General features: G+C 40.5%; 1 protein-coding gene across 35 annotated transcripts in view; it reads left to right on the top strand.

Moving 5' to 3' along the window:
* NFIB (nuclear factor I B) overlaps positions 1-26,455 on the top strand; it is a 483,250-nt gene that overhangs the window by 284,159 nt on the left and 172,636 nt on the right. For 5 of the 35 annotated variants that reach the window (XM_070052310.1, XM_070052288.1, XM_070052283.1 and 2 more), the window contains exon 1: positions 1,442-1,549. The exons of the other annotated variants lie outside the window; for them this stretch is intronic. In XM_070052310.1, the coding sequence (XP_069908411.1) occupies positions 1,540-1,549 (10 nt within the window). In that variant the 5' untranslated portion in view covers positions 1,442-1,539. Of the gene's footprint in view, positions 1-1,441; positions 1,550-26,455 lie in introns of those variants that run through there. 35 annotated transcript variants of the gene reach the window in all.

Genomic DNA, 26,455 nt, shown 5'->3' with positions numbered 1-26,455 from the left:
TTGTTTGTAGTTGCCAAAATTGTTCAGTAGGGGCATTTTAAAAATAAAAATATCTTTTCAGAAGTTATTTCCTTTAAAATAATAACAAGGAAAAATGTCTTGCTTTTTTGGGTGGGCCATCAGCCTATTAATGGATATTCTGTTTAAAACAATTTTACTTTAATACAAAATACTTATTTTTATTTCTACATTATGATTTGCAAGATCCAAAATTTGGGGTAAGGTATTTTAAATTATATGATTCACTTTCATGTGACAGAAATATATAGCAAAGAATAAGAAGTTGGCACCTGTTTTTGCTTGTTTGAAGTGTATAATGAAAACATTTCATTCAGTATTATGAAATACTAGGAAAACAGAATTGATGAGATGTGGAAGGTACTTCAAAAGTTTGTGGAAAAATTGAATTAAGATTTATTTTTGAAAATAATTTAGAGCAATAAAAATAAATATATAAAATATATATAAATAAAAATAAAATAAAATTTTTGAAATATGTGCATAGTTTTACCATAATGTGCATCTTCCATGAACTTTTTGAAGGCTTCCCTATATAATGTTTAGGGTCTGACTTTTGAAATGTGACTTTTTTTATGGCCACTGAAGGGGATTGGACTTTTAATGACGTTAGTTTTATGCATTCTTGGTTAGGCTATAAAGTAACTTCATGACAAATTTTATTTTCATTTTTGATGTATTTTCTTAACCTATTACCACTGTGGAATATTCTTCTGTTACTAGGGAAAAAATTCCTCTATCCTGAGTTCTTGCAAGTGTAGTTAAGATAGACCCAATGACAGGGATCACGTTCAGCACCAACAGTGTATTTTGCTCTGCAGACTGGCTTTGTGGAATGTTTGTTTAAAGAAATTATTATTGAATCTGAAAGCGGTTTCCTTGAGGTTCCGTGTTCCCCGACTTTATCCCATTTTGTTCCCTGTAACATCCGTCTGTCCAACCATTCTTCTCCTGTTTGTCAGTTTCACTGGGAAAGTCAGGGTTCCTATTTTCAGTCTCTGAAAGGTGGAAGCATGTGTTTTGTCCAACTGAGTCTCTTGGTCTGATTTTTTCCCGGTCCTAAAACATGTTTATTCCTACATGTGACAAATCTGCAGTCGTGTTTTCTTTTCTGAGTTATAATGACTCAGATGTCATAATTAATTTGATGAGCAGGTGGGGGTTATTAGCCTTGTGCTTCACTTGCTAATAGCTGCACAGTTTTTCTAAAGTACTCTTTCAACTAAGGAGGCATTTCTTCACATAGAATAAACAGTACAGCACAAAAGCCTCAGTTAGATAACTATCCGTGGGCTTGAAAAGCTGCCAAGCAGATGTTGTTATTGGAGCTGGCCCAGGCGAGATTGGGCCAGGCAGATGCTCATGGGTAGGGGCGGGGGGAGCAGAAGGGGGAGGAGAAATAGAGTCGAGGCTTGGGGGGAAAGGGGGAGGGTCTACAGGACTCTGATGCTTTCTTTGCAGGGTTTGGGCCAGATTTTTGCCGGGGTGGGAGCTATCTTCCCATGAGCCACCTCCACGGTTATGGCCTCAGGTTGGTTTCTTGAAATATCTTTAAATGAGGATGGGGGTGGGGGTGGAGGGGCCCTGTCTAAGGATCCACATGGGAGTGAATCTGAGTGTTCACCCAGCAGGCTGAGACTTCTGGTTTGCATTAGGGCGGCTGTGTGCAATTTTTGAAGGGCCTACGGAGACTGTGCTTCATACCTATCCACATATGTAATGGACATGACGCTCCTGACATTTACCAGAACTCATAGGTTCTGCTTTATTGCTCTAAATTAGGTTGTGCAAATTTAAGACAAAATGCTGTTTTGTTTCCTGTCACCTCACTATGTAATTTTTCTCTGAGCATTCCCCACTCCTTATTAAAATGTTGCAAAGCAGCAGCTTACTTTCTAAAATTTAAAATCAATCTTGGAACATGATAGGTTTGTGTGAAGCACTGTGTGGAAGGTTTTATCTAAGCTGATCTCGTTTCTGTCCTCTGCCGCCCCCCTCCTTTTTTTTTTTTTTTTTTTTTTTTTTTTTTTTGTGATCTAAAGCTTTTTAAAACTCATCTCTCACTCCCCTTCACTAGATTAAATTCTGTAATCTCATTTTTCTTTGAGCTGAGCTCAAGCCAATGGTCTGGGGATTTTATAGCCAAGGGATAATTTTTGATAATGGGCTATTAAAACACTTGCAGCTCCTACCCTGTCTTTCAAATTAGTGTGTGCACAGATTGTCTTTCTGGGGAAAAAGTCTTTCCCTTGGCAATAAGCAACTGATCATGTGCCACAGTATAAAAGCTTCCTGGAAGGCTGATACTAGAAACACAGGTCTATATGAACTGACAAATAACCATTGTAGTAACTGTGCGGTGTGAAAACCAAAGGTTTTACCCTTTGGAGAAATATTCTTGTTTCCCCTTACTCAGACAGATTTAGTGTGTCCTCACAACAGGGTCATCTAACAGTTTCCTTAAAGAAAGAAGTACAACGGCTTGAGGCAGCTGTGTAAGGTCATGTAACTTTCATTGTTGTTTATAGTATGCTTATTAATAGGTTAAAGTGAGTATGTCAGTGGACACAGGTCAGGTAGCACCTGTATAAATAATGAATTTGCCCTTCTAAAATATGTACTATAAAATTAATCAATACACTAAGCTTGCCACTTTTTTTTTATTCAGTTCAACTTCCTTTCCATTTCCAAGGAGTGGTTAAAATAAAGATTATGAGTTCTGAGAAGGCAAACTGATTTGCTCCCCGTTAGCCTGCTTTAGAGTAAGTGAGATTTTGTTAGCACAAGGTTAAAGCCAATCTCCTGTGATTAAAGAATGTATCTGATTCTGTGTCTTAATTATTTTTCAGAAAAAGAAAGTTTTGGGCGGATAGGCTATGTGGAGTAACATTAAACCATCCATTGTGAACCTGATATGATGTGAATTGTACATCGTATGAGGCTGGCATGAATGCTTTTCTTTTTCATTTGTAAAATTAGGCTTCAGACATATCATATGTGCATAGCGCATTGCTGTACTGTGTGCAGATGGTAAGAACACATATGTCTCAATAGCAATCTCTTAGCCTGTGTACTTTATCGCTCACTAGCCTGACAGATGTGTATGGGTGAATTCATTCATTGCCCTCTCTGTTGATTGGTAGTACATTTGGAAATGATGTTGTAATTTGGCAAAGGAAATCTTGGTAGGGGAGCAGCACTGAAAGTAATGAAAAAAATGGCACAATTTTACTTCTGAATCTTGCACTTAGAGTTAAGTCAATGTTTAAAAAGGAAGGAAAAAAAAATCTACTTTCATAGATTAGATTATAGAATTTGAAATATTCTTATATTTTTATTGGCAAGTACCAATTTTAAAAATGCCTTATGGTTTTGAATCTTTCACAGAATGAGATCTGGTATTGTGTGTTGATGAAAGGTTATTTTATTATTTTTTTAAACATTTTTTTTTTGAAAGGAAAGGTTACACAGAGGGAGGGACAGAGGGATCTTCCATTTGATGGTTTACTCCTCATATGAGTGTAACAGCCAGGTCTGGGCCAGGCCAAAGCTAGGAACTCCAGCTTGGTTTCCCATACAGGAGACCAAGTACTTTGCCATCATATTCTGCCTTCCTAGGCACATTAGCAGGAAGCTGGATTGGAGGCAGAGCAGCTGGGATGCCAAACAGCACTGTGATATGGGATGCTACAAAGTTGGCTATAAATTTTTTTTTATGGAGTAGTACCTTGTAAGAGCCATCTTAAGGAAAAAAAAAATATATGTATATATATACTGGAACATAAGTAATTTTCCTGAAACAAGAACTACATGAGATATTTACTCAGATAGTATAGTTATCAGTAAGGTGGAGATTAGTACTATCTCTGGGGGCTGGCACTGTGACATAATGGGTAAAGCTGCCACCTGCAGTGCTAGCATCTCATATGGGCACCGGTTCGAGTCCTGGCTGCTCTACTTCCGATCCAGCTCTCCGCTATGGCCTGGGAAAGCAGTATGACCCAAGTCCTTGGGCCTGTACACTTGCGCAGGAGACCCAGAAGAAACTCCTGGCTCCTGGCTTCAGATCAGCACAGCTCTGGTCATTGCGGCCAATTGGGGAGTGAACCAGCGAATGGAAGACCTCTCTCTCTCTCTCTGCCTCTTCTTCTCTCTCTTTGTAACTCTGACTTTCAAATAAGTAATAAAAATAGATCTTAAAAAAATACTATCTCTAATCCAGTAAATGGTTGTACTGTATCTAAGCCTCCACCTCCATAAAATTGAAATTCATAGCAACAACCATCAGTGTCTCTTTGGTATTATTAGTTTTGCAGATGCTTGAATTCAGTGAACAGTAGCACCTACTGTCTGCCAAAATATTACTAAAAGTTAGGGAATAAGAAGATCAATAAAGCGTTGACCCTTGATTTCGAGGTATTTTCAATGTAATCTGGTAATGGGAACAAAATATATAAGACAGATGGTAGACAGTGCCATGCAGATAGATAAAAATGGCTATTGGCATGCAGAGGAGGTAAATCAGTCGTCCATAAGTCTCCTAAGAAGGCTCTTACCAGTCAAGAAGTGAGCTCGAATGATGAGGACGAATTCTTCAAACAAGAATGAGGCACAAACATGCTAACAGCTGGGAATAGCACAAGAAAAAGGTAAGTCGCTGGGGATGGGCATAGCATGTATGTGGTTGAGAGCAGTGAATGATCAGGCAAGGGTGATAAGATATTTTTTTAATATTTATATTTTATTTTATTTAATGAACATAAATTTTCAAAGTACAGCTTATGGATTACAATAGCTCCCCCCCCCATAACTTCCCTCCCACCCACAACACTCCCCTCTCCCACTCCCTTTCCCCTTCCATTCACATCAAGATTAATTTTCAATTATCTTTATATACAGAAGATCAATTTAGCATATATTAAGTAAAGATTTCAACAGTTTGCACCCACACAGAAACACAAAGTGTAAAATACTATTTGAGTACTAGTTATAGCATTAATTAAACACCTAAGAGTAATTGTGTATTAATTACAGAGTTCAACCAATAGTTTTAAGTAGAACATAAAAAATACTAAAAGGGTAAAGTATTAAGTTCTTTTTTTTTTCTTTTTTTTGTTTGTTATATAGTTATTTTTTTATTTAATAAATGTGAATTTACAAAGTGCAACTTTTGTATTGCTGTGGCTCCCCCCCCAACCTCCCTCCCTCCCGTGGCCCTCCCCTCTCCCACTCCCTCTCCCATCCCGCCCTTCATCGAGTTTCATTTTCGATTACCTTCATATACTGAAGATCAACTTAGTATATACTAAGCAAGGATTTCAACAGGCTGCACTCACACAACCGCACAAGGTATAGGGTATTGTTCGACTAGTGGTGTTGTTTTTTAAGTTTCATAGTAGAAGGCCGGCGCCATGGCTCAATAGGCTAATCCTCTGCCTTGCAGCACCAGCACACCGGGTTGTAGTCCCGGTCGGGGCTCTGGATTCTGTCCTGGTTGCCCCTCTTCCAGGCCAACTCTCTGCTGTGGCCAGGGAGTGCAGTGGAGGATGGCCCAAGTGCTTGGGCCCTGCACCCCATGGGAGACCAGGAGAAGCACCTGGCTCCTGGCTTTGGATCTGCGCGATGCGCCAGCCGCAGCACACTGGCCGCGGCGGCCATTGGAGGGTGAACAAAAAGGAAGACCTTTCTCTCTGTCTCTCTCTCTCACTGTCCACTCTGCCTGTCAAAAAAAAAAAAAAAGTTTCATAGTAGAACACATTAAGGACAGAGATCCTACTTGGGGAGCATGTACCCAGTGACTCCCGTTGTTGATTTAACAATTGGCACTCTTATTTATGACGTCAGCAAAAGGGTGATAAGATATTAACCTGTGTTGGGGAGTTGGCAGAAGTGTAAGGACTCAGCAGGAAGATTAGGCTGCCACAGGCTTCAAACACCACATTGAAGAATTTCCCGAGGGTAGCCTTTCAAGTTTTTTTTTTTTTTTTTTTTTTTTTTTTTTTTTTTTGACAGGCAGAGTGGACAGTGAGAGAGAGACAGAGAGAGAAAGGTCTTCCTTTGCCGTTGGTTCACCCTCCAATGGCCGCCGCTGCAGCCGGCGCACCGCGCTGATCCTGGCAGGAGCCAGGAGCCAGGTGCTTTTCCTGGTCTCCCATGGGGTGCAGGGCCCAAGCACCTGGGCCATCCTCCACTGCACTCCCTGGCCATAGCAGAGAGCTGGCCTGGAAGAGGGGCGACCGGGACAGAATCCGGCGCCCCAACCGGGACTAGAACCCGGTGTGCCGGCGCCGCAAGGTGGAGGATTAGCCTATTGAGCCACGGCGCGGCTCACCTTTCAAGTTTTTGAGCAGTTGTAATTGGGTGGTCTTTTAGAAGACAACCCTGACAGTGAAATAGAGGATGGATTGGAAAAAAGGGAAAGTAGAGACAGGGAACAAGCTGCTCGAAGGCAAGTATTTCATTTTCATATAAAACTTACATCATCTTTGCCTTCTCTCTCTATGTGGGGTATAGCATTTTAAAATTTAGGATATAGCCAGCTCTCTGCTGTGGCCTGGGAGGGCAGCGGAGGATGGTCCAAGTGCTTGGGCCCTGCACCCGCTTGGGAGACCGGGAGGAAACAACTGGCTCCTGGCTTCAGATCGGCGTGCAGCGCCGGCTGTGACGGCCATTAGGGGAGTGAACCAACGGAAGGAAGACCTTTCTGTCTCTCTCTCATTGTCTATAAATAACTCTCTCTCTGTCTCTCTCTCTCACTGTCTAACTCTGCCTGTCCAAAAAAATAAAAAATAAAATAAATTTAGGACATAGGGCATAGGTTACACACTTATTGATTTGTATGATTAAAAGGTTTTAGGGCCAGTGTTCAGCCTAGTGGTTAAGCTGCTTGTTAACATACCCACATATCATAGTCCCTGGGTGTGCTACCAAGCTTAGGCTCCTGCCTCTAGCTTCCTGCTAATGGGAGATTGTGTTCCCTGCTCCTGGCTTCAAGCCCTGTTGTGGGTATTTGGGGGGTGAACAAGCAAATGGGGGCTCTCTTTTTTTATCTGTTCATCTCTCAGATAAATAAATAAAAATTTTAAAAGTTTTAGTTGGTGTCTACTACATGCCAATTGTGTTACTAAGGGCTTCACATACAGTATATTGTATTGGAGGAAAACAAAGAATCAAATTAAGACATTCATAAGCAAGTAGTTTAAGATTGTGGCAAAGTAATGAAACAAATGGAGTGATAGTAGTATATAAATTATACTGGAGTTGGAATCTGGGAGTCTGTTGGCTAAGGCCTTTGAGAAAACCTTTCTGCAAAAATGAAATACGAAAAAATGAAAAGTAGCCTAAGTAGTCTGATATTTTGGTACTAGTTTGTGACCTCAGTTATGAATCCGACTTGGGTAAAAGGGCCCTCTGGGGTGTTTGTGCTTAGAGAGAGACTCTCTGGGACAAGCCTTCTTTTTTATAAGTATCAGAAAGCTATCTATAAGAAGCATTTCACTGTGTTACTCTATAGATTGCCTTTGCAGAAACATAATTGAACCTCAGGTTGGCTTCACTATAAATGAAATATTCAAGAAATGTTTTGTTTGTAAAAGGTCCATATGTACAAGACCTTTGCTCATTTTACAAAACCGACTTTTTCCCACTATGTTGTGCAGTGTCCCATATTGAACCTTTTCACACTCTTTTTCTGAGAATTCTTTCAGGAAGGAAATTTGCCTTTTCTGATAAGTTATCATGCCTCTTTCATCCTATGATGGAAATTGTGTAATAATCTAGGTTTCTTCTTTTTCCTCTGTGCTAGGAAGCTCATAGCTCACACCTTGTTTTCATGTCTTCATTTTCATCTGAATTCCATAATAGAATTTCTGGCTTTGGGTCTGCCTTCATTACTTGGATTTTGTGTTCTATTTTACACTAGTGGATTATAGCAGATTTTGATTAAACGAAGCATTTAATCATGCTTGTAATAGTAAACCAGTAAAAAAAATTGGCCCTCAAGTATGGTGCTTAGGCTCTGACAGGGAATGGGAACAAGAATGAACAGATTCTGGAGACACTGAGCAAAGAGAACGTGGTGTTGGATGGATGTGGCAGGTAAGGCAGAGGGAAGAGGGGAACATGACCGTGGCTCTGGGTCGGTGCTGAGGCTGTTCACACAAATGGGGAATGCAGCAGCAAGAGCATTTCTGAAGGAAGGAAGAAGACTTGAATTTCAGATGAGCCTTTGGTCACATGTCCTGCTGTGATATCTAGCAGTTATTACTGAAGACTAGAAAGTGGGGCAGTCAAAGGGAGGGATGGTTTCTAGGGAAGATCTAAGGCCTACAGATGGACCCTGGAAGGAGCTCTACAATGAGTGACCCCTAGAGAGGAATTCCCATCTCTCAGGTCTCAGGACCTTTGTATGCTATCCTTACACCATGACCACCAACTTGCACCCTTTAGCTGATTAGCTCTTATTCATCCTTGAAGGCCTGAGACATTTTGTATTGCGCTGAGTCAGTTCCCCCTTCACTAAGCTGGTTGTTCCTCCTAGGGCTCTTACAGCACTTTGTAGCTCCCCATTGTAGGACTTAGCACAAAATTACTGGAATTGCTTATCACTAAATGAGCTTCTTCTCCAGACTATAGCACAAAGTCATTGAAAAGTGTTATCTCCAGCTTCTCCCTGAATGCCTGGCACATAACTGGTGCTCAGTACCCACTTTAAACTCAAAGGCATTATCCCAGTAGTGAGAAAGATAGTCTCAGAGATGTCAGGAGGAAAAGGATGATTATCTAAAGATGGATGTGGTAGTCTAATTTGTGGGTGTTCCTGACAAACAGCTTGGGATGCCATAGCAAAATACCATAGACTAGGTAACTTAAACAACAGAAATTTATTATCTCATATATTCTGAAGTCTGAAAAGAGCAAGATCAAGGTGCCAGCAAGGTGAATTCCATTCTGAGGCTCTTCTGTTAGCTGTAGGTGGCTGCCTTCTCCTGTGTCCTCACATGGAGGAGAGAGCAAGCTGTCATACCAGGGCCCCCTCTTATGACCTCTTGGAACCTCAGTTACCTCCAAAAAGGCTTTATCTCCAAACCCAAATTCTCCAAATTCTGCCTGTGCCTGTTGAGCTTCAACATATGAATTTTAGTGGGGTGGTGTAGGGCATAAGCAATCTGTCCATGACTCCTCCCTCATATATGTTTGTGGTTAGTAGAAAGATAGATGTTCCTAGCTGCACATATGATGCAATATCCAATCCACTGTAGAAGGCATACACCCTTTCTCTGAAGCCTGATCCAAAAGACACCACTGAGACCCAGAAATATCTTGCTCAAATCAGTAAATTCTGCTCCAGTATGTCCTTGGGTTTGTTCGATCAGCTGATCTTACAGAACTTCTTACATGTTCTACACTCTGTCTTTCTAGTCATTTAAAACTATTGATAGTAACTGACCGTGCTTAGGCTAAGGCTTGAAAATGAATTTCATGAGTAAAAGGTGTCAGGCTCTGGAATGCATTAGGAAGGAAAGTCATAGAACTTGATTTATTTAAAGTTTGATTAGATGATTATCTTCTTGTTTTGCTATAGGTGTGGCTTTGCCTTAGGTGAGGGGTTAGCCCACATTTCCTTTCAAGTTTCTTATTGGCCTTCACATTCCTCACTGAAACTTAAAAAATGGTGTTTTCCAGAGTTTTTGAAATCTTTTTCTTCTCTATCTCCTATAAATAAAGTCTGTTGAAAATAAAAATACATTCAGAGAGGAGTGTGTGTAGAAGACAGCACAAAAGACTTTGAATGATTGATGAAAATATTTGTCGTCTTATAACCTAGGTAATCCTCAGATATGTAAAAACTTACCACTGATCATTTTCTCTTTCCTGGGGTTTATTTTGTACCTAAATGCTCTTAGGTACACAGTATATATTCCTTTGGTCTCAATGTTTACAATCTATTCTCCTTTAATCACTTTTTTTTTTGAGAACATTATTAGTCATGCACTTTTGAATTAAAAAATAAATGACTTAAATAGGAAGTAACCTTCCCCATATATAAGAACGGCTGTTGACTGGGTGGGTGAAGATAGGAAGGCAGAAGTATGTAATGGGCCACCCTACCTAATAACAGAGAGAGAGGAAGAAGCATTTAACTTTTTGAAATAAAACATAGATCTGATCATAGTAAGAATATCTACTTGCTTTCCTTTTTTGCTAAATTTTAAATGGTCATTTTTATATATCTCTAATGTTCACTGAGAAATTTGTTCCCCTGGGGCCGGAAGTCTGGGCTGGAGACAAACCCTTTGAAGTTTGTCTCCTTTCTTCCTTTGTACATTAAAATAAATCAAAACAAAACTCTAATCCCTTTATTATATTTGACAACCATGGACGATTGTTCTACCCTGTGTCAGTGAAATCACTCTTTCCCACTTGAACTAGGAGATTTTTAGGGTTGCCTTTTTACCTCCTGCTGTTTTTGGATGCATGACATGATATAGGAGCAATGATGTTTTTTTTTGGGGGGGGGCATGTAACCTCAAACCTAAGGACCAACTCTGATATTTGAGTTCATAGATGGTACCATATACTTTCACGTTTATTGAAGTCTGTCATTTGTGAGGGCCTCACTTTTTTAAGCTCCCCATCATGACTGATAGTGTTCTATCATATTGCTGTTCTTTATTTTATATATATATATATCTATATATATATATATATCAGGTGACTTTTGGAATCAGGGTGGCCAACCTGTGTATAGCCACTTAGATCCCTTGGAGGTTCATTCACCATAGCTGAATTCCATATGCATGGGGAGTTTGAGCCTGGCCATTAGGGAATACCCATCCCCCTGCCTCACTCTCCCCTGCTCCCACCCATCCCTTTTTGGGAATTACTTTGTGTTTTAATGTTTAAAAATAGTCTTTTCCAAACACAAATACAGATACAGAAATAGACAAAAAAAAAATAAGGGTACCTGTTTTATTTTGTTAGGATAGATAACAAAAGAGAATGCTGGAAGTGAGAATTCTGGTAGAGTTTTTCTTCCTAGAACATTAGGGAAGAAGCAGTGACAATCACTTCTTGAACATATGTGAATTTGCAGATTTTATCAAACCATGCCCCTCATGTCAGTCAAATGCCAGCAAAGCATCTAAAACATCTACCATTCCATAATGCATTAAAAAAAAAAAAAAAACTACCTTGGTTAACAGTAGTTTGCTTTAGAGGCTGTCCAAACAGCAAAATCATGTTGTAGGTTAAGAGAAAAAGCCAAAATAGCCCACTCTATCAGTCTTTTTCTTTTCGGGGGAAGTGAGCCAGATGTTTAAACAATATGGCAGGATATGTGCGTTCCGCAGGACTTGGAGACCTTGGGAAAGAAATCATGTCTGCACCCCTAGCGTTTCACAGTTTTAGACCCCTGACCTAGAAACAGTTTAAACAGATGTTTAGTTCAAGGGATTTATGTCGACATTGAATTTTTTTTTATCCTTTGGAAATGGCTGCTTCTAAAATGAGAGCCTTTTATTAGGAAAAGGACCCGAGTCACAGTGACATTTCACAATTTTCTAGCTCCATGTTGGAACTTTTTTGGTGCATCAGGAACAAGACAAGCAAACAGTTGCTTCCCAACCATTGCTGGTCAGGCGTCTGAACATCTTTTCTTTCTCTACCCTTAGTTCTGTGTACCATAAGTTCCGACTTGGAGCAGAAACATAATTTACTAAAGAAGACAAGACCTCAAAAATCCCCAGAGATGATGAGCCAGCAGCAGTTGTAGCTTCTCTGCTTCATCTCTAACCCTCTTTTCCTATCCTGTCCTGCTCTTTTCTCCAGAAATGCTTCCTCCTCACTTTAATCCTGATGAGAGGAGTTCATTCCATAATTTGGATCCATCAGAAATGATGCGTTGCATCATAGCTGCCTTTATGAAAGTGTTTATTTCATATCTGAAATGTTTTCATGTGCATTTGCTCTGCTTTGACTTGTAGAAGGAGAAAGAAGTAGTTTTACTGGAGGCAAAACAGCCACCTGTGAAAACTAATTGCGTAGGTGGAGGCTTGATGGTATCTCTGGGAGGGATCCAGCAGGAAGAAAGTAAATGTTCTTAATCTACAAGGAAATCACCTGTATGCCAAAGTGACCCTCTTCATCAAAGCCAGGAATGAAGTATCCCATCCAATAGGTGGCCCGTGGGTTGGAGGCCAGGGTTGGGAGGGTGGCAGGAGGGAGGAGTCATAGTGAAGGCAGGTGCACTTCGTCTTGGTGAACTGTGTAGATAAGTGAAAAATGACAAACATGATAGACTTAAGTAAACCACCTCTTTATGGGCTGAAATGTGATATGAATGGTGTATAGTTACTTTCGAACAAAGGTTTGAGATGTGGGTGCTTTTGAATTCCTTCTTTCTTCTTCCTCATAGTACTTTCCTTTTCAGTCTTCAATGCTGCTTTGTTGGCTCCCTCCACTCCTTTCTCTCGTTTTAAAAGATTTATTTATTTATTTCAAAGGCAGAGCCACAGAGAGAGGGAGAGGGAGATCAATCTTCTATCTGCTGGTTCACTTCCCAAATGGCCTTAACTGCCAAAGCTAGGAGTCAGGAACTGCATCCATTTCTCCCAAATGGTCTCCCAAGCACTTTGAAGGGAGCTGGATCAGAAGCCGTAACAATGCCAGGATGTTATATGGTATTGCAAGCAGCCTTTTGTCACCATCTCTGTAGCTCTTTCAGCTCATCATTCATAAGTTCTAAGGAGCAGGTCTGCTGGGGCTGTGCTGTGTACAGACTGATAATAGTTGTGCTGTCTCTGTCTGAACCCAACGTAGCACATAGGTCTACATTTGGTTGTCCTGACGGCAGGATCTGAGCCGTCCCACAAGATTCTACATTTTGTTAGGCATATTAGGTGCGTGGAGGCCTCTGTCTTGGTACTCAATGTACTTGACTAGCAAACTTAACTGTTGCCTTGGTTGTGCGGCCAGAAAGATCTGACGACATTTGCCTGTAAGGAATTGGTTTTTCTAAATGGTTGTTTTCCAAATAGCCATCAAAACTGTAGAGGAGGGAAACTTTCCTATCATTTGAAGCACCATGAGATTTATGGAGTGTTGGGGAAAAGTTAGGTGATTCTTCAGAAGCCTCATAAAAATAAATCTTTAGAAAGTGACAAAGGAATTTTTTATAAAAGTTACATAAACTAAATATGCACATGTATTAAAAGTAACTTACATAATTTTGAAAAGTATTTTTCTTTGGAAGGCTTTGAACACTTTTTTAAAATTTTTATCTTGAGTTTTTTATCCTAAGTTTTTTTTTCATGGTAGCAGATTTTATTATATTCTTTCCTTTTCATTGAGATTTTAAATTTTTTATTTTAATTTTTAATTAGTTTTCAATAGATTCAATATAGTTCATAGATGCAATTCTAAGAATATAATGGTATTCTCTCCCCTCCCAACCTTTCCTCCCTCTCCCTTTCTTTTTTTAGTTCTTGAGATATGTTGTTTGTTATTTTGCTTATTTACTTGAGAGGGAGGGAGGAGAGACAGAAGAAGGCATGTTCCATCCACTGGCCCACTCCCCAAATAACCTGCAAATGTCCCTGCATGGAGTCGAAGTTGGAAGACAGGAATACAATCCAGGTCTCCCACGTGGATAGCAGGAACCAACCACTTGAGCCATCATTGCTAGCTCCCAGGGTCTAGTTAAGAGTCGGGAGCGGAGCTGAGAATCAAACCTAGGCACTCTGATGTTGGACAGAGGTAGCCTAGCTGGCATCTTAACTGTTGGGCTAAGCACCTGCTCCTGAATATGTTTCTTAATGTCCTGGGTGCTTTTCCACAAATGCTGAGGCATTGCGGTTACCCAAGGAGGCCAGAGGGCTTCACTGACATTTTTCTGAGACTAAGAAGAAACTAGATTCATGGGCCTTCCTTACTCAATGCACTTTGGCTGCTTCTTGCCTGTTTTTACTTCAGTGTCTTGTAGGTTCCTTCAGGACCCAGCAGTTCTCCTTTGCACCTGTTGACGACAGTGCTCCTTCCACATCTTTCCACTTTAAACTGTCCTTGGAGGCTTCTGTATAGAAGCCCCCAAATCAAAACAAGGTGAATCCATCTGCCAGCCTTCCTGGAGGCCACTTCTCATATTCAATCCCAGTCAACTCAAATTTCTGATTTTCTCCAATAGCCTCCAGACAGAAGAGCCTACCAACCTTAATGTATCATGGTGTTTCTGGGCCTGTCTTTCCAGAGCCTAAACCTAACAGACCCTCTCTCATGTAAGAAATTTCTCCTCTGTCATGTTGAGAGCCCAGTCCCAGGATCTTGCTAAATCATAATACACAGTCAAGTTTATTTCCGCATTACACTGGAATGTGGACCATTTCATTATAGAGCAGATCCTTGGCATTTCTGAGAGATTTATGAAGGGGTGAACATGAATTTCCCAATCTTCAGGTAGCCTAGGAATTTAATTTCCTCTGCAGGCATCTGTATATGTTCCAGAACCATCACTTTTTTTAGGCCTCTTCATTTTTCTTCACTTATATCACCAGTACAAGTAATTGACTTTAAAAAAAAATAAAAACAGAGAAACAACTAAATGAGGTTTTATATGAATAGAGGAAGAACCACAATCCGCTCTGAGACATGGATGTTGAATGGTTGTCAGGGTTCACTTGCATGGCAGTGATTCACACTCATCTTCAGCAACAATGTGAATTTGGGTATACGAATCCCCCTCCTGTTATACAAATGCTATTGATGTTTTGTGAACCATAGAACATGGTTTGGGGAAATGGTGGCACACTCTGTGAGCCTCTGAATAAAGGCAGATCCAGAAAGAAGACGCCATGTCAAGGGCCATAGACTGCATGTTTGTTAGTGCCAGGGCTCAATTTCAAATTGCACAAGTGTGTGTATTTGTATAAATGTGCACATACACATGTGTGTTTATATATTTTATGTCTCTATGCAATATGCTTTGAAATTGAATGGCATCCTCACTAACCTGATTTATGAAGATAGTGGTACAACTTTGTTGGAAAGTATTTCAGAAATGGGGGCATAAGGGCCGGTGCTGTGGCATAGTGGGTAAAAGCCACCACCTGTGGTGCTGGCATTCCCATATGGGCACTGGTTCAAGTCCCAGCTGCTCCACTTCCAATCCAGCTCTCTGCTATGGCCTGGAAAAGCTCAAGTCTTTGGGCCCCTGCACCCACATGGGAGACCTAGAAGAAGCTCCTGGCTTCTGGCTTCGGATCAGTCCAGCTCCAGCTGTTGCGGCCATTTAGGGAGTGAACCAGTGGATGGAAGACCTCTCTCTCTCTTCCTGCCTCTGCCTCTCTATAACTCTGCCTTTCAAATAAATAAATAAATCTTAAAAAAGCAATTGGAGCACAATAGAAAAGTAAAGAGTTGAAATAATGGTACTGTTTCTCAAAATAGTTTCCTTGTTCATACTGAACATTCAGCAGACTCTCATTTGGAATGGTTTCTACTACAAGACATCCAGGAGCAAACTCAAAAATAATATTTCTGGCAGTAACCACAAAAATAGAATTCACAGGGGATGTAGTCATGAGACCTCATCTGTCTTTGTCCAAGAAGTTTACAAGCTCATTTTCTACCCCCTTCTTGTTCCATGACAAGAGATGTCCTGGCTAGGAGAGCAGGCCTGGAGAAGCAGCGCAGGGCCACGTACTCCAGATGTGTAGAAATGTTCACAGATACTTAGACAACATCCTGTTCTCGCCATCAGCGATTCTTAAGGGCTGAATTATTCAGCATAATCTTGAAAGCATTGTTCCTTTACTAATAAGCATCCAAGGTTAAAGAGCCTGTTGGTTAAATTGCACGTTGGAATAAATGGCCCTGTTATAGCAGAGCAGTTGTAAAACCGTAGTAGATCTGAATGAACGTTCTCAGCGATGATAAGCGGTACCTTGCTTCCACTGAATTCATATTTTAAAATGAGTCATCAGAGAGGCTCTTTCATGCTTACTATGTCCATAAAAGAACACTCAAGATGCTTGACAACAACAGCCACAGCCACTAGAAACATAAATGAGGGGAAAAAAAGAGCCCACACTGTTCAGACAGTTCAGCAAATTGCATTATTTAAACAAAATCTAATTATGGGAGCTACTGATACAATACTCAAAGAAAACATTGTCCCTTAAAAAATTTTCATCTTTCTTTAGCATAATAACAAATAATTCTGCCTATTAGTATTACTATATTCAGAGACAAAGAAACGATACCAAGTATATTATTGGCCTCATCCTTGGAATTATATGTCATGGTAAGATTTTTGAAGTTTTCCTTGTTCATTCAGCACTCAATAGTCATTGGGAGTGCTGTTTTTTTTTTTTTTTCTTTTTTGGTCTGTGGAATCCAGTCTCATGTCCAGCTTGCAGGAGAGAGACTTCTAGTCTTTTCCATCCTTTTTCAGCTGTGTAGTAGTTGGAATAAAGGCACAATTTTCCCAAATTCTAGACTGTATTCAGTTTAGTATGTGTATCTTCTCATTTAGTATTCATAATAACCTTGCTCTTGTCCCCATTTTACGGGTGAAGAACTTGAGGCTTTGTGCCAATTGATTTGTTCAAGGCCAGATAATGAACAAGGCATCAGACTCAGATTTAGAAGCAGGGCAGTCTGGCTTCAGAACTTTTGGGGCCAAACCGTTAGGCAACACTGCCTAATATCTGAACGTGGTGGAGTCTTTGTTGGTAGGTGGTTCTTTCTTCAAGTGCTTCTGCTTCTAGACTGCATAAAGGCAGCTGACTCTTCACTCTGCTCAGCTCTGAGGTAGCAGAGCCGAATCCTGTTGCAAAGCCAGGTTAAATGAAGCCATGGAAACTTAGTTCCTGAAAGGCAGGAGCCAGGAGGTTAACAGTCTAAGGATGCTGTGCTGTCTCCTCTGCTTGTGCCCAGGGCCTCTAGATCTGGTACATTGTTGGAGCAGATTGCCCCCGATCAGGTCCCTCTCACTCTTCTCACCCAATTGCTCTTGTCACCTTGAGTCCAATTTTATGAGCTCACACTGATTAAGTAACCGTGATTCTCATAATTCCGTAGCTGTGACTGCCAAACAGGCTAGTGTTTCTGAAATATTTTAATGGTCTGGCATATTCACTTTCCTTTTGGAAGTTGCTGGATTGGAGACAGGAATATGAATATTGTATTTCATTCCTCTCCTCTCCTTTCCTTTCCTTAAATCGCATTATTTAAACAAAATCTAATTATGCAAGATTCTTCTCTCTCTCTCTCTCTCTCTTTCTTTTTCCTCTCTTCTGGTAATCTTTTTGGTTTTTCTTTTATCTTATTCTTCTGGTATGTTTTCTTCTTTATGTGTAGGAATGAAATTGCTATTGTGGATTAGAGTTTTTTGTTGTTTTAAAGAAAAGAATTTGTCCAGTTAAAATTTTGGGGAAAATGCATGTGTTTCCAAATGGTTTTATGGGGTTAATAAATTTGCCTCTTATCTAAGCCTTCCTTGCCTTGTAACCAGATAGAGTATGGAGCGAGAGATGAACACAGATTACTCAGGCAACACTGAGAAGATATCCCACACCCTCAAATGTAGCCTCTGTGGAATTTGATGAGTGATTTTGTTGGTTTTGTATGTGAGTATTATTAGAGGGAGAGGCCTCTAGGAAAAGGTTAAAATGAACAATCTTGGTCAAACAGATACTGCATAGAATGTTTGATTTTACTCTTGCAGGTGAAACAGGGATGGGTTCCAATGTTAGCTTCATCTTACCCATCAGTGAGAATGGTGTGGGGACCTCTGAAATCCACCCAGTGAGTAATGGGTGGTGGATTTGAGCTATGTGTTTTCATTTCAGAGTTGGCCATATTCACATAACCAGGAAAGGAAAGGACTCATGGAGTCTGGAGCTAAATCAAGCAGGATGGAGTTGAATTAATGTTTTGGAAAGGCACTCAGGCTGTTATTTGATCATTTTTCATGTATGAGATCCTCACAGATGATTGAGTGCTTCCCAGAACACACCAAGACTCCTCAATGAGTTGCATTGTTTAAAGGTAATTTATAATGACCTGTGACTGTCTAAAACTTTCCCACACTCTAACTGTCCCCTCAATAAAAGTGAGTCACAATATTTTTTATCTTGTTAAAGGATGTTAGGAAGGTTCATCTGTTACTCTCTGTAGAGTTTTATGTAAATGCAAGCGGGTATAGCATCTGTGTTACTAGCATTAGATCAGTTCATATCAGCTCATACTTGGTCATCAGTCTTCCTTGCACTTTTTTTAAAAAAAGATTTATTTATGTTATTTGACAGAGTTAGAGAGAGAGAAGAAAGAAAGAGAGAATGAATCTTTCATCTGCTTGTTCACTCCCCTGATGGCTCGGGCTGAACCAGGCCAAAACCAGGAGCCAGGAGCTTCATCTGGATCTCCCACATGGGTGGCAGGGGCCCAAGCACTTGGGCCATCTTCAGTTGTTTCTCAGGGCCATTAGCAGGGAGCTAGATCACCAGTGGAGCAGCCAGACATGAACTGACACTATATGGGTTGCCAGTGTCATAGGCGACAGCTTAACCCACTATGCCACAACACTGTCCTGGAGTCTTCCTTCTGCTTTTATGTCACATTTGGTTAATATGAATTTTGCTAACCACTGAGTCATTGATCACATGCCCATTTAATGAGAATTGTAAAACAAGGCAAAGTCAGATGCTCAAAGACATTGCTATGTATTTTGCAATAGAAATTTAATCCTTAGTTGGTTTTACATTAAAGAAACGCCATTAATCTGTGGATGCAAAATATTCAACAGATTCAGCAAGAATCTCTCATAGTTGCATAACTGTGTGTCCAAGTGTTGATGCCTCGTGGGTCAGCCAACTCGATCTGATTTTGAAAGTTGGAAGCATAAGTACTACTTTCGCAAGCTATTGCTTTGAGCCTTGTAGTGTACATGTTTTTCTCTAAAGTTTACTGAAAAGGACTAAAAGGTCATTGTTATCACTTAGTCTATCGCTTACACTTGTTCACATGCTATCATATACTTACAGATACATGCATGGAATCCCAACCAAACAACATTTAATATAAACCTATTCAAGCAAATCATTCTGCTCTTGGTGAGACATTAATAAGTATGTGATAATTAAATTATTTAGATCAGGAAACTGTGTGTTATTATGAACACTACTATTATAGGAGATGAGCTTTTGGATCAGTGGAGGACCTTTGAACGGCTATTAGAGAACCAATGCACTGGAGTACTGTAAAATAAATTAGCCTCATCAGTTCACTTCAAATCAGCAAATGATTATTGAGTACAGTTCCCTGAAGATGCATGTCTCCATGCTTATGTGTTTATGTCTGGTGAAAGGAATAAGATCAGTAAGTAATGAATGCAAGGCCATATCAGGTCCGTCTTTAAGAGGCATATAAATAGTGCAACTTCTGGGATACTTTGGAGGGGCTCACATCTGGTTCTGGAGAGTGAGCATTTTATGGGATTTCTAACTGACCTCAAGAGATGGGTTTTGTCTCTTATGGAGGAGGCCTTTAGACCAGGAGAACAACATGAGTGAGAATCAAAGGGCATGGAAGTACTGGAGGAGTTTTCTAGCATGAATGGAATACAGAACCCACTCGTGGAAAGTGGAGATGGCAGCAGGAGGCCATATAGACAAAATAGAATGAGGTTGTCTTTTGCAGAGCCTTGAATGTTGATTTGAGAGATTTATACTTACTGTCTTAATCCTCAAAAATATCAAGAGGCAGCTCCCAGAACATAACTTAAAAGAGTTTCAGGGGACAGAGTTGGGCCTAACTGTAAAGACCTTGCTGAAGATGTCCCGGTCCCACATTGGAGTACTTGGGTTCAGTATCAGGCTCTGTTCCTGATTCCAGCTTCCAGCTAATGTACACCCTTAGTGACAGTGATGATGCCTGCCAGTGATTGGGTTCCTGGCACCATGTGGGAGACCTGGATTGTATTCCTGGCTCCTGGCTTTGGCTTCAGCATTTGGAAGTGAACCAGTGGCTGGGAGCTCTCTGTTGCTGTTTGTCTCTATCTGTCTGAATCTCTGTCTCTGTATCTGTGTCTCTCAAATAAATACAAAAAAATTTTAAAAATAATGTCAGATAGCTTGAAACATTATATTTGTGATTGTTTATTCACTCTCAAAGGATCAAAATCTCCTTTGACTTTTTTTTTCCTTCTGGGATTTGCGTGGCTTGTGTGTGTCTGTGTGGCTTGTCTAAATCAGAGGAAACCACACACTTAAAGGCTGTCCTCTGTACATTTCCAGCTTTCTTTAAAACAATCATCTTGAGAACTGTCAGATAATTCAGGTATAATCTAATTGGTACGAACTACCTAGTCCCTTTGCACCAAAGAACTTGTATCTATCAAGCTTCTTCTTCTTCTTTTTTTTTAAACATTTGTTATTTCATTAAAAATGTTGTATTAGAGGTAAGATGATGATGTATAGGAGAATGAAATAAAAGGCAAGGACAAAAGACAAGTTGATGGGCCGGCGCCGTGGCTCAGTAGGCTAATCCTCCATCTTGCGGCTCCGGCACACCGGGTTCTAGTCCCGGTCGGGGCGCCGGATTCTGTCCCAGTTGCCCCTCTTCCAGGCCAGCCCTCTGCTGTGGCCCGGGAGTGCAGTGGAGGATGGCCCAGGTGCTTGGGCCCTGCACCCCATGGGAGACCAGGAAAAGCACCTGGCTCCTGGCTCCTGCCATCGGATCAGCGCGGTGCGCCGGCCGCAGCGTGCCGGCTGCGGCGGCCATTGGAGGGTGAACCAACGGCAAAGGAAGACCTTTCTCTCTGTCTCTCTCTCTCACTGTCCACTCTGCCTGTCAAAAAAAAAAAAAAAAAAAAAAAAAGACAAGTTGAATAGTCAAAGATGAGCTAAACCCATCAAGGAAAGTGAACTATAGCACCTGATTTTGATTGAATGACTGATAAAAATCTTGGCTTTGAAGTTGTTGAAGATCTGTGTAAAATTTTTCATGGATGAAATGAATGAAAATTATAAAACATTGATGCAAAAATAATTTTTGGCCCATCTTCCTTCCTAGAAACCAATCTATGTTCCCATCCTTCTTTTTCTCATCCATCCATTTGTTAGTTCCTTCCTTCTATCCTTCCACTACTCGCTTCTTGTACTACACAATTTCTTGGACAAACTGAACTCTTTTTGTAGTTTAGTTGTATTTATTACAGATGATTGTCAGAGGAGCATTTTTTTTTTTTTTTTTTGTGACAAGGAGATGGAAAGGCATTTTTTTTTCTTCCTGCCACAAAGCTGTGCATAGAGGGACATAACAAGTTACAATGGTGGATCTTAAGACACCTTCTCCTCATGATCTTAATTACTTACAGGCTTCCCCAAGGTGATATGTAGTAAGGATGTACCTAGTGGTGAAGAATAGAGGATTCATTCAATTTGTTATTCATTAAATGTGTATTGTCCTTTATGCTAATAATACAGTTACTGGGATTATTACATTTCTTTGGTTTTCTTTTGCATATTGTAACGAAGCAGTTGTGTTTTGTTTTAAAAATGTAAATTTAAAAAAATCATGGGAATTCTTTGCTTTATATTCCTTTTTTAAAAAAGACATTTATTTGAAAGGCAGAGTGACAGAGAGAAAGACACACACACACACACACACACACACATCTTCTATTTGCTGCTTCACATTTCAAATGCCTACAGCAGCCAAGGCTAGGCCAGTTTGAAGCCAGGAATCAGGAACTCCATCCAGAGCTCCCATGTGAGTGGCAAAGGCCCAAGTAGTCTTGCCATCATTGCTGCCTCCCAGGTGCTTTGGCGGGAAACTGGATTGGGAGCTTGGAGTAGTCAGTCCTTGAACCAGGCTCTAGTATGGGATGTGGGTGTTCTCTGCAGTGGCTTAATCCATGTACTGCAACTCTGACCCCTGTTTCCTATTCCTTTTTGGCAGTTAAAACCTTGCTACTTTATTTGCTGATATTAAAAAAACAAAGGATGCAAAATTGTAAATATAAGAGTAAATAGAAAATCTATGCTATGTTTAAGTGATATAACATTTTTCGAATTTAATCTTTTTAAAAATGAGTTTTTAAAAAGAACACTTATAAATAGTTCTCAATGTGCCATAAGAAGTAATAATAAAGAGAAAATTGAGAATCTCCCAGGTTTCTACAGCATTGGACAACATGTTCAAGGCTTTGAAAGTGAAATCCTCTCCCTATGCTACCCTTTTGCTATTCATGATGCTTTTAATTTTCTCCTAGAAGAAGATTTTAAAGGTGGATCTTGTTTTTCATTCTCTTCATTGTGTATTATAAGGGAGTGAAATAGTTTCTCTTGCTGAGAGATAAGGGTAACCACAGTTTTAAAAAATGCTACTCCTTAAATGCACATATCCTTTCAAATCCTACAGCAACTGAAAAAAATCCCCTGATGGATGTAAAATTTAATTAATGTCTCACTACTGTGCAAAGAATGTGGGCATATATGGATAAAGGTGACTAAATTCCGCAGAATTTGTGTGCCTTGCCTATTAAACCTCAAGTCATGTCACAGAAGGGAAAGCCAAGGCCCGTTTTCTGTTTTCCTACCCAGCTGGTTATTTATAAAAGCTGGCCTTGTTTGTTTTGTTCTGTAAGTGTACCATGTCCAGTGAGCCTGTGTAATTCCTGGTCACTGGAGCAGACTTGGTGTGCAGGACGCTTGGGCAGGATTTGGGTTGCTGGAACTGACAACCTGGGATTAGCTGCTCTCCTGCAGGAGGCCCAGGCCCCTAGGCCTGGTGAGAAGGAGCAGCTCCTCGGTGTGGCTGTGACCTCTAACAGTGAAGTGCCTGCCGAGCTCACTGATACCATTCGCAGTAACCTGAATGACTGGTTCTTCTGGTCAGGAGAAAATAGCACTGACATCATGTGATTCTGGCAAAGTAAACCACATTGGAACTTGGCCTTTGAATACCCAAGGGGCTGGCAGCAATCTCAGGGGTTGGCTGGGAGCCCCATTGAGTTCACTAGTAATCAGTTGACTGCTGAGCTGGACAAGCTGCCCTAGTTTTTCTGACAAGCTCTGTCTAAAAAGAATGATGGGCAGTCTGCCATTAGGATTTTTTAGCAGAGTTGCTAAAGGTTAACTCTTTAGCTACTGTACATATATCATGTTCTTCGTTATGTGTTGGTATGCAATTAGATAAAACCTTGGAAGGAAGGTTCTAATTCCTCATTCAATTATGGCACCCGGAATTCCTCTCTTGCACAACCAACAGCCAAAGGCAAGGAAAAACACTGTAAAGCTCTTTATATGTATGTTTCAAAGGAATGCCAGTAGATCGGTTCTCCTTGAAGTTTCCAGTTTGTTTTTTTAAACAAAATGCTATAATCCTTAATTATGTAAAATGTCAGATGTTGTATCCTGATGTACTTCCTTGGGAATAGATTATCACCTAAGAGTAGCATTTGAAATACTACAAGCATTTAATATTTATTTATTTTGACATGTATTTGGGCATATTCTTTTTAAAAAGATTTATTTGTTTTATTTGGAAGATTTATGGAGAGAGAAGGACACACACACACAGAGAGAGAGAGAGAGTGAGAGAGATTTTCCATCCTCTGATTCACTCCCCAAATGGCCTCAATGGCCAGGGCTGAACCAGCCCAAAGCCAGTAGCCAGAAGCTTCATCTGGGTCTCCCATGTGGGTGCGGGGTCCCAAGAACTTGGGCCATCTTCCATTGCCTTCTCAGGCCCATTAGTAGGGAGCTGGTTGGGAAGGCCCATTAGCTGGGATGCAAACTAACACCCATGTGGGATGCTGGCATTGCATGTGACAGCTTAACCTATTACTACAACGCTCGCTCCCCAAGAATATTCTTTTCAAAAAGCTTTTGATAACTGAGAGTATTCAAGAAGCGTGGAAGTATTTGCAGTTAATTGTCCTAAGTCCAGGGAAACCAATTCTTTTAGATAAATCCAACTTCTTATGGGTTTGCCTGGTTATCTTTTATTAGAAAGGTGACACCTTAAAAACTTTTATTCTTTCTCCCCCATAGTTGAGATAAAATACAATTGATGGCATTACACAGGTTTATCAAAAATGATTCCCAGTGATTAATTTGGTATGTGGAACCTTACTTTATACCAGTATTTTTCCTAAGGCAAATTCTCTTTCCTATTTGTACTTCCTACATACAGTAGTGACAGAACACAAAGTTCTCGGACAGTGCTTGAATAAGCTTCATAGAGTCACACTGAAGTGCTGATGATGGCATTGTGGGAAGGTAGTGCCAGTAGCTTATTATTTATTTTGGTGCCCACTTGAGAGTTGAGAGTTTTAATGGCAGAAGCTAAGAAGGGCTCTGGACAGGTATCTTCCTACTATGCTGAGCCTTTAATTCTGCTTCCTCTTTGCTCTTTCCTCCCAAAAAGCCATATTTGAAGGGTGGTACAGTTTCCCTCTCATGTGTGAGAGGTTTGTGACATTTGCAATTTTAGGGCATTATTGTCCATCAGAGATCTTAGAAAGGAAGCAGAGAGAAAATGTATATGCAGATGCTTTCCAGTGGATCCGTCATATCCCTAATACCCTTTCACAGTCGTGCGCCACATGGCCTTACCAAGACCTTTCTCCATGGCCGAGCCACAAGCCTAGAGTGACAATCTTTTAGATGCATGGTTAAAGGAAAGTTTTAGTTGGTTAATAAATTTGGTTTGTTACTCTAAGACTTATTAAGAAAAGACGGAAGGAACTCAAGGGTACTGAATTAGGGTGTATAAACAAGTGAAACTTTTTAGCATGTTTATTCCTCTTGGATGCGGTTTCAGATGAGGAGTCAGTAAAGATGCCATAAGACTGGTATTCCTGCATGGTTCGGGAATTTTCCATCTCTTCCTTAGTATGTCCTGTCTGTTTCTAGATCCTCATGTATCTCTGAGGGGTTAGGGGAGGTAAAAGAGCTGCTGAATTCTCCCTCCATCTGCCTTTTCTCTCCTGCCTTTGCCTTCATCTTCATTTCTTTCCCCTTCCTCTTCTCTCCCACCTCTCTACTTTTCCTCCCTCTCTCTGCTGTATATCTACTATTATCAGGCAATGCAAAACAATGTACAAAAGCAATAGGTGTCCTCCCTTAGTACAGTTTAGAGTCTAGAGGGAGAAAAAGGCTCCAATCAAAGGATCACAAAAACGAATGCAGAAAGAATAATGGGGGTAAATGGTTCTATGAAAATGCACATGATGCTTAGGAACATAAAATAATGGGGTTTTATAAACACCTGAAACTTCTGGGTAATACTACTTCTTGGGAGCATTTAAGAAAATCAAGAAGTTAGAGATTGTGTCTCCAGTGCTGACTTACTATTTAAACTTGAGCAATTTACCTAAGCTCCTTTGGCCTTAGTGTCTTACCAGTAAAGCAAGGATGATTCTGTCTGTCTTCCTCCCAACCCTGGGTTCTTTTTATGTGATTTTCAATACTAAATTTGAGACATTTAGTTGACTTACAGTAAGAATCTAAGAGAAGATATCTTTTATTATCATTCATGTTGTAATTCAGTGAGATGTGTGAATTGTGAGTTGTCTTGTCATATTCAAATGTCAATGAAAAGATAGTATATACCTTTACTTTACAAAACCAGTTAACTAAGTTGTAAAGAGTCAAACAATGTCTGAAGCAGCCTTTTTTTTCTTTTCTTTTCTTTTTTTAAGATTTATATCTATATGAAAGGCAGAGAGAGAAGAGAAGAAAGATTGAGATTGAGATTCTCCCTCTGCTGATTTACTCCCTAAGTACCTGTAACAGCTAGGATTGGGCCAGGTGGAAGCTCGGAGCTCAGAACTCCATTGAGGTCTCCACATGGGTGGCAAGAACCCAAGTACTTGGGTCATATCATCTGCTACCTCCCAGGCACATTAGCAGGAAGCTGAGTTGCAAGAGCAGCATCCAGGACTCCAACAGGTATTCCCGTGTGGGATACCAGCTTTGTAAGCAGTGGCTTCGCCCACTGTACCATAAGACCAGCCCCCAGCAACAGCCTTGCTGCTAATACAGACTCTCCAATAGTTTTCCCTACTTATTTAACAAGCATTGCTGAAGTGTTTGGCAGCCCATTGAAATTTCCCGAAAAATGCTTCCTCTAGCTTTGTCCCACTTCCTTACCTTCCTATTGTTTATTTCAGGGGTCCTTTTGATCATTGAAAGGTATTGGGTTCTCTATTAACTGCAGGTGTCAGAAACCAAAGTTAGGCACGCAGCAAGAAAGGGAAGTTATTGGCTGATGCAATGGGAAGGTCCGGTTTGTCTTCAGGTTCAGCTTGACTCACATGCTCTAATGATGCAGTCAGGTGTGTCTCTGATCCTTTTCCTGTGCTGTCCTCATTGTTATCTTCCTTCTCCCGCAGACAGACTCTCCTTTCACAGTGTTAAGCACCACATTTACT

Source organism: Oryctolagus cuniculus, chromosome 1, assembly GCF_964237555.1.
Source record: "Oryctolagus cuniculus chromosome 1, mOryCun1.1, whole genome shotgun sequence".
Lineage (NCBI taxonomy): Eukaryota > Metazoa > Chordata > Mammalia > Lagomorpha > Leporidae > Oryctolagus > Oryctolagus cuniculus.
The sequence above is the reverse complement of the archived record's forward strand: the minus strand, read 5'-3'. Positions and strand labels throughout refer to the sequence as shown.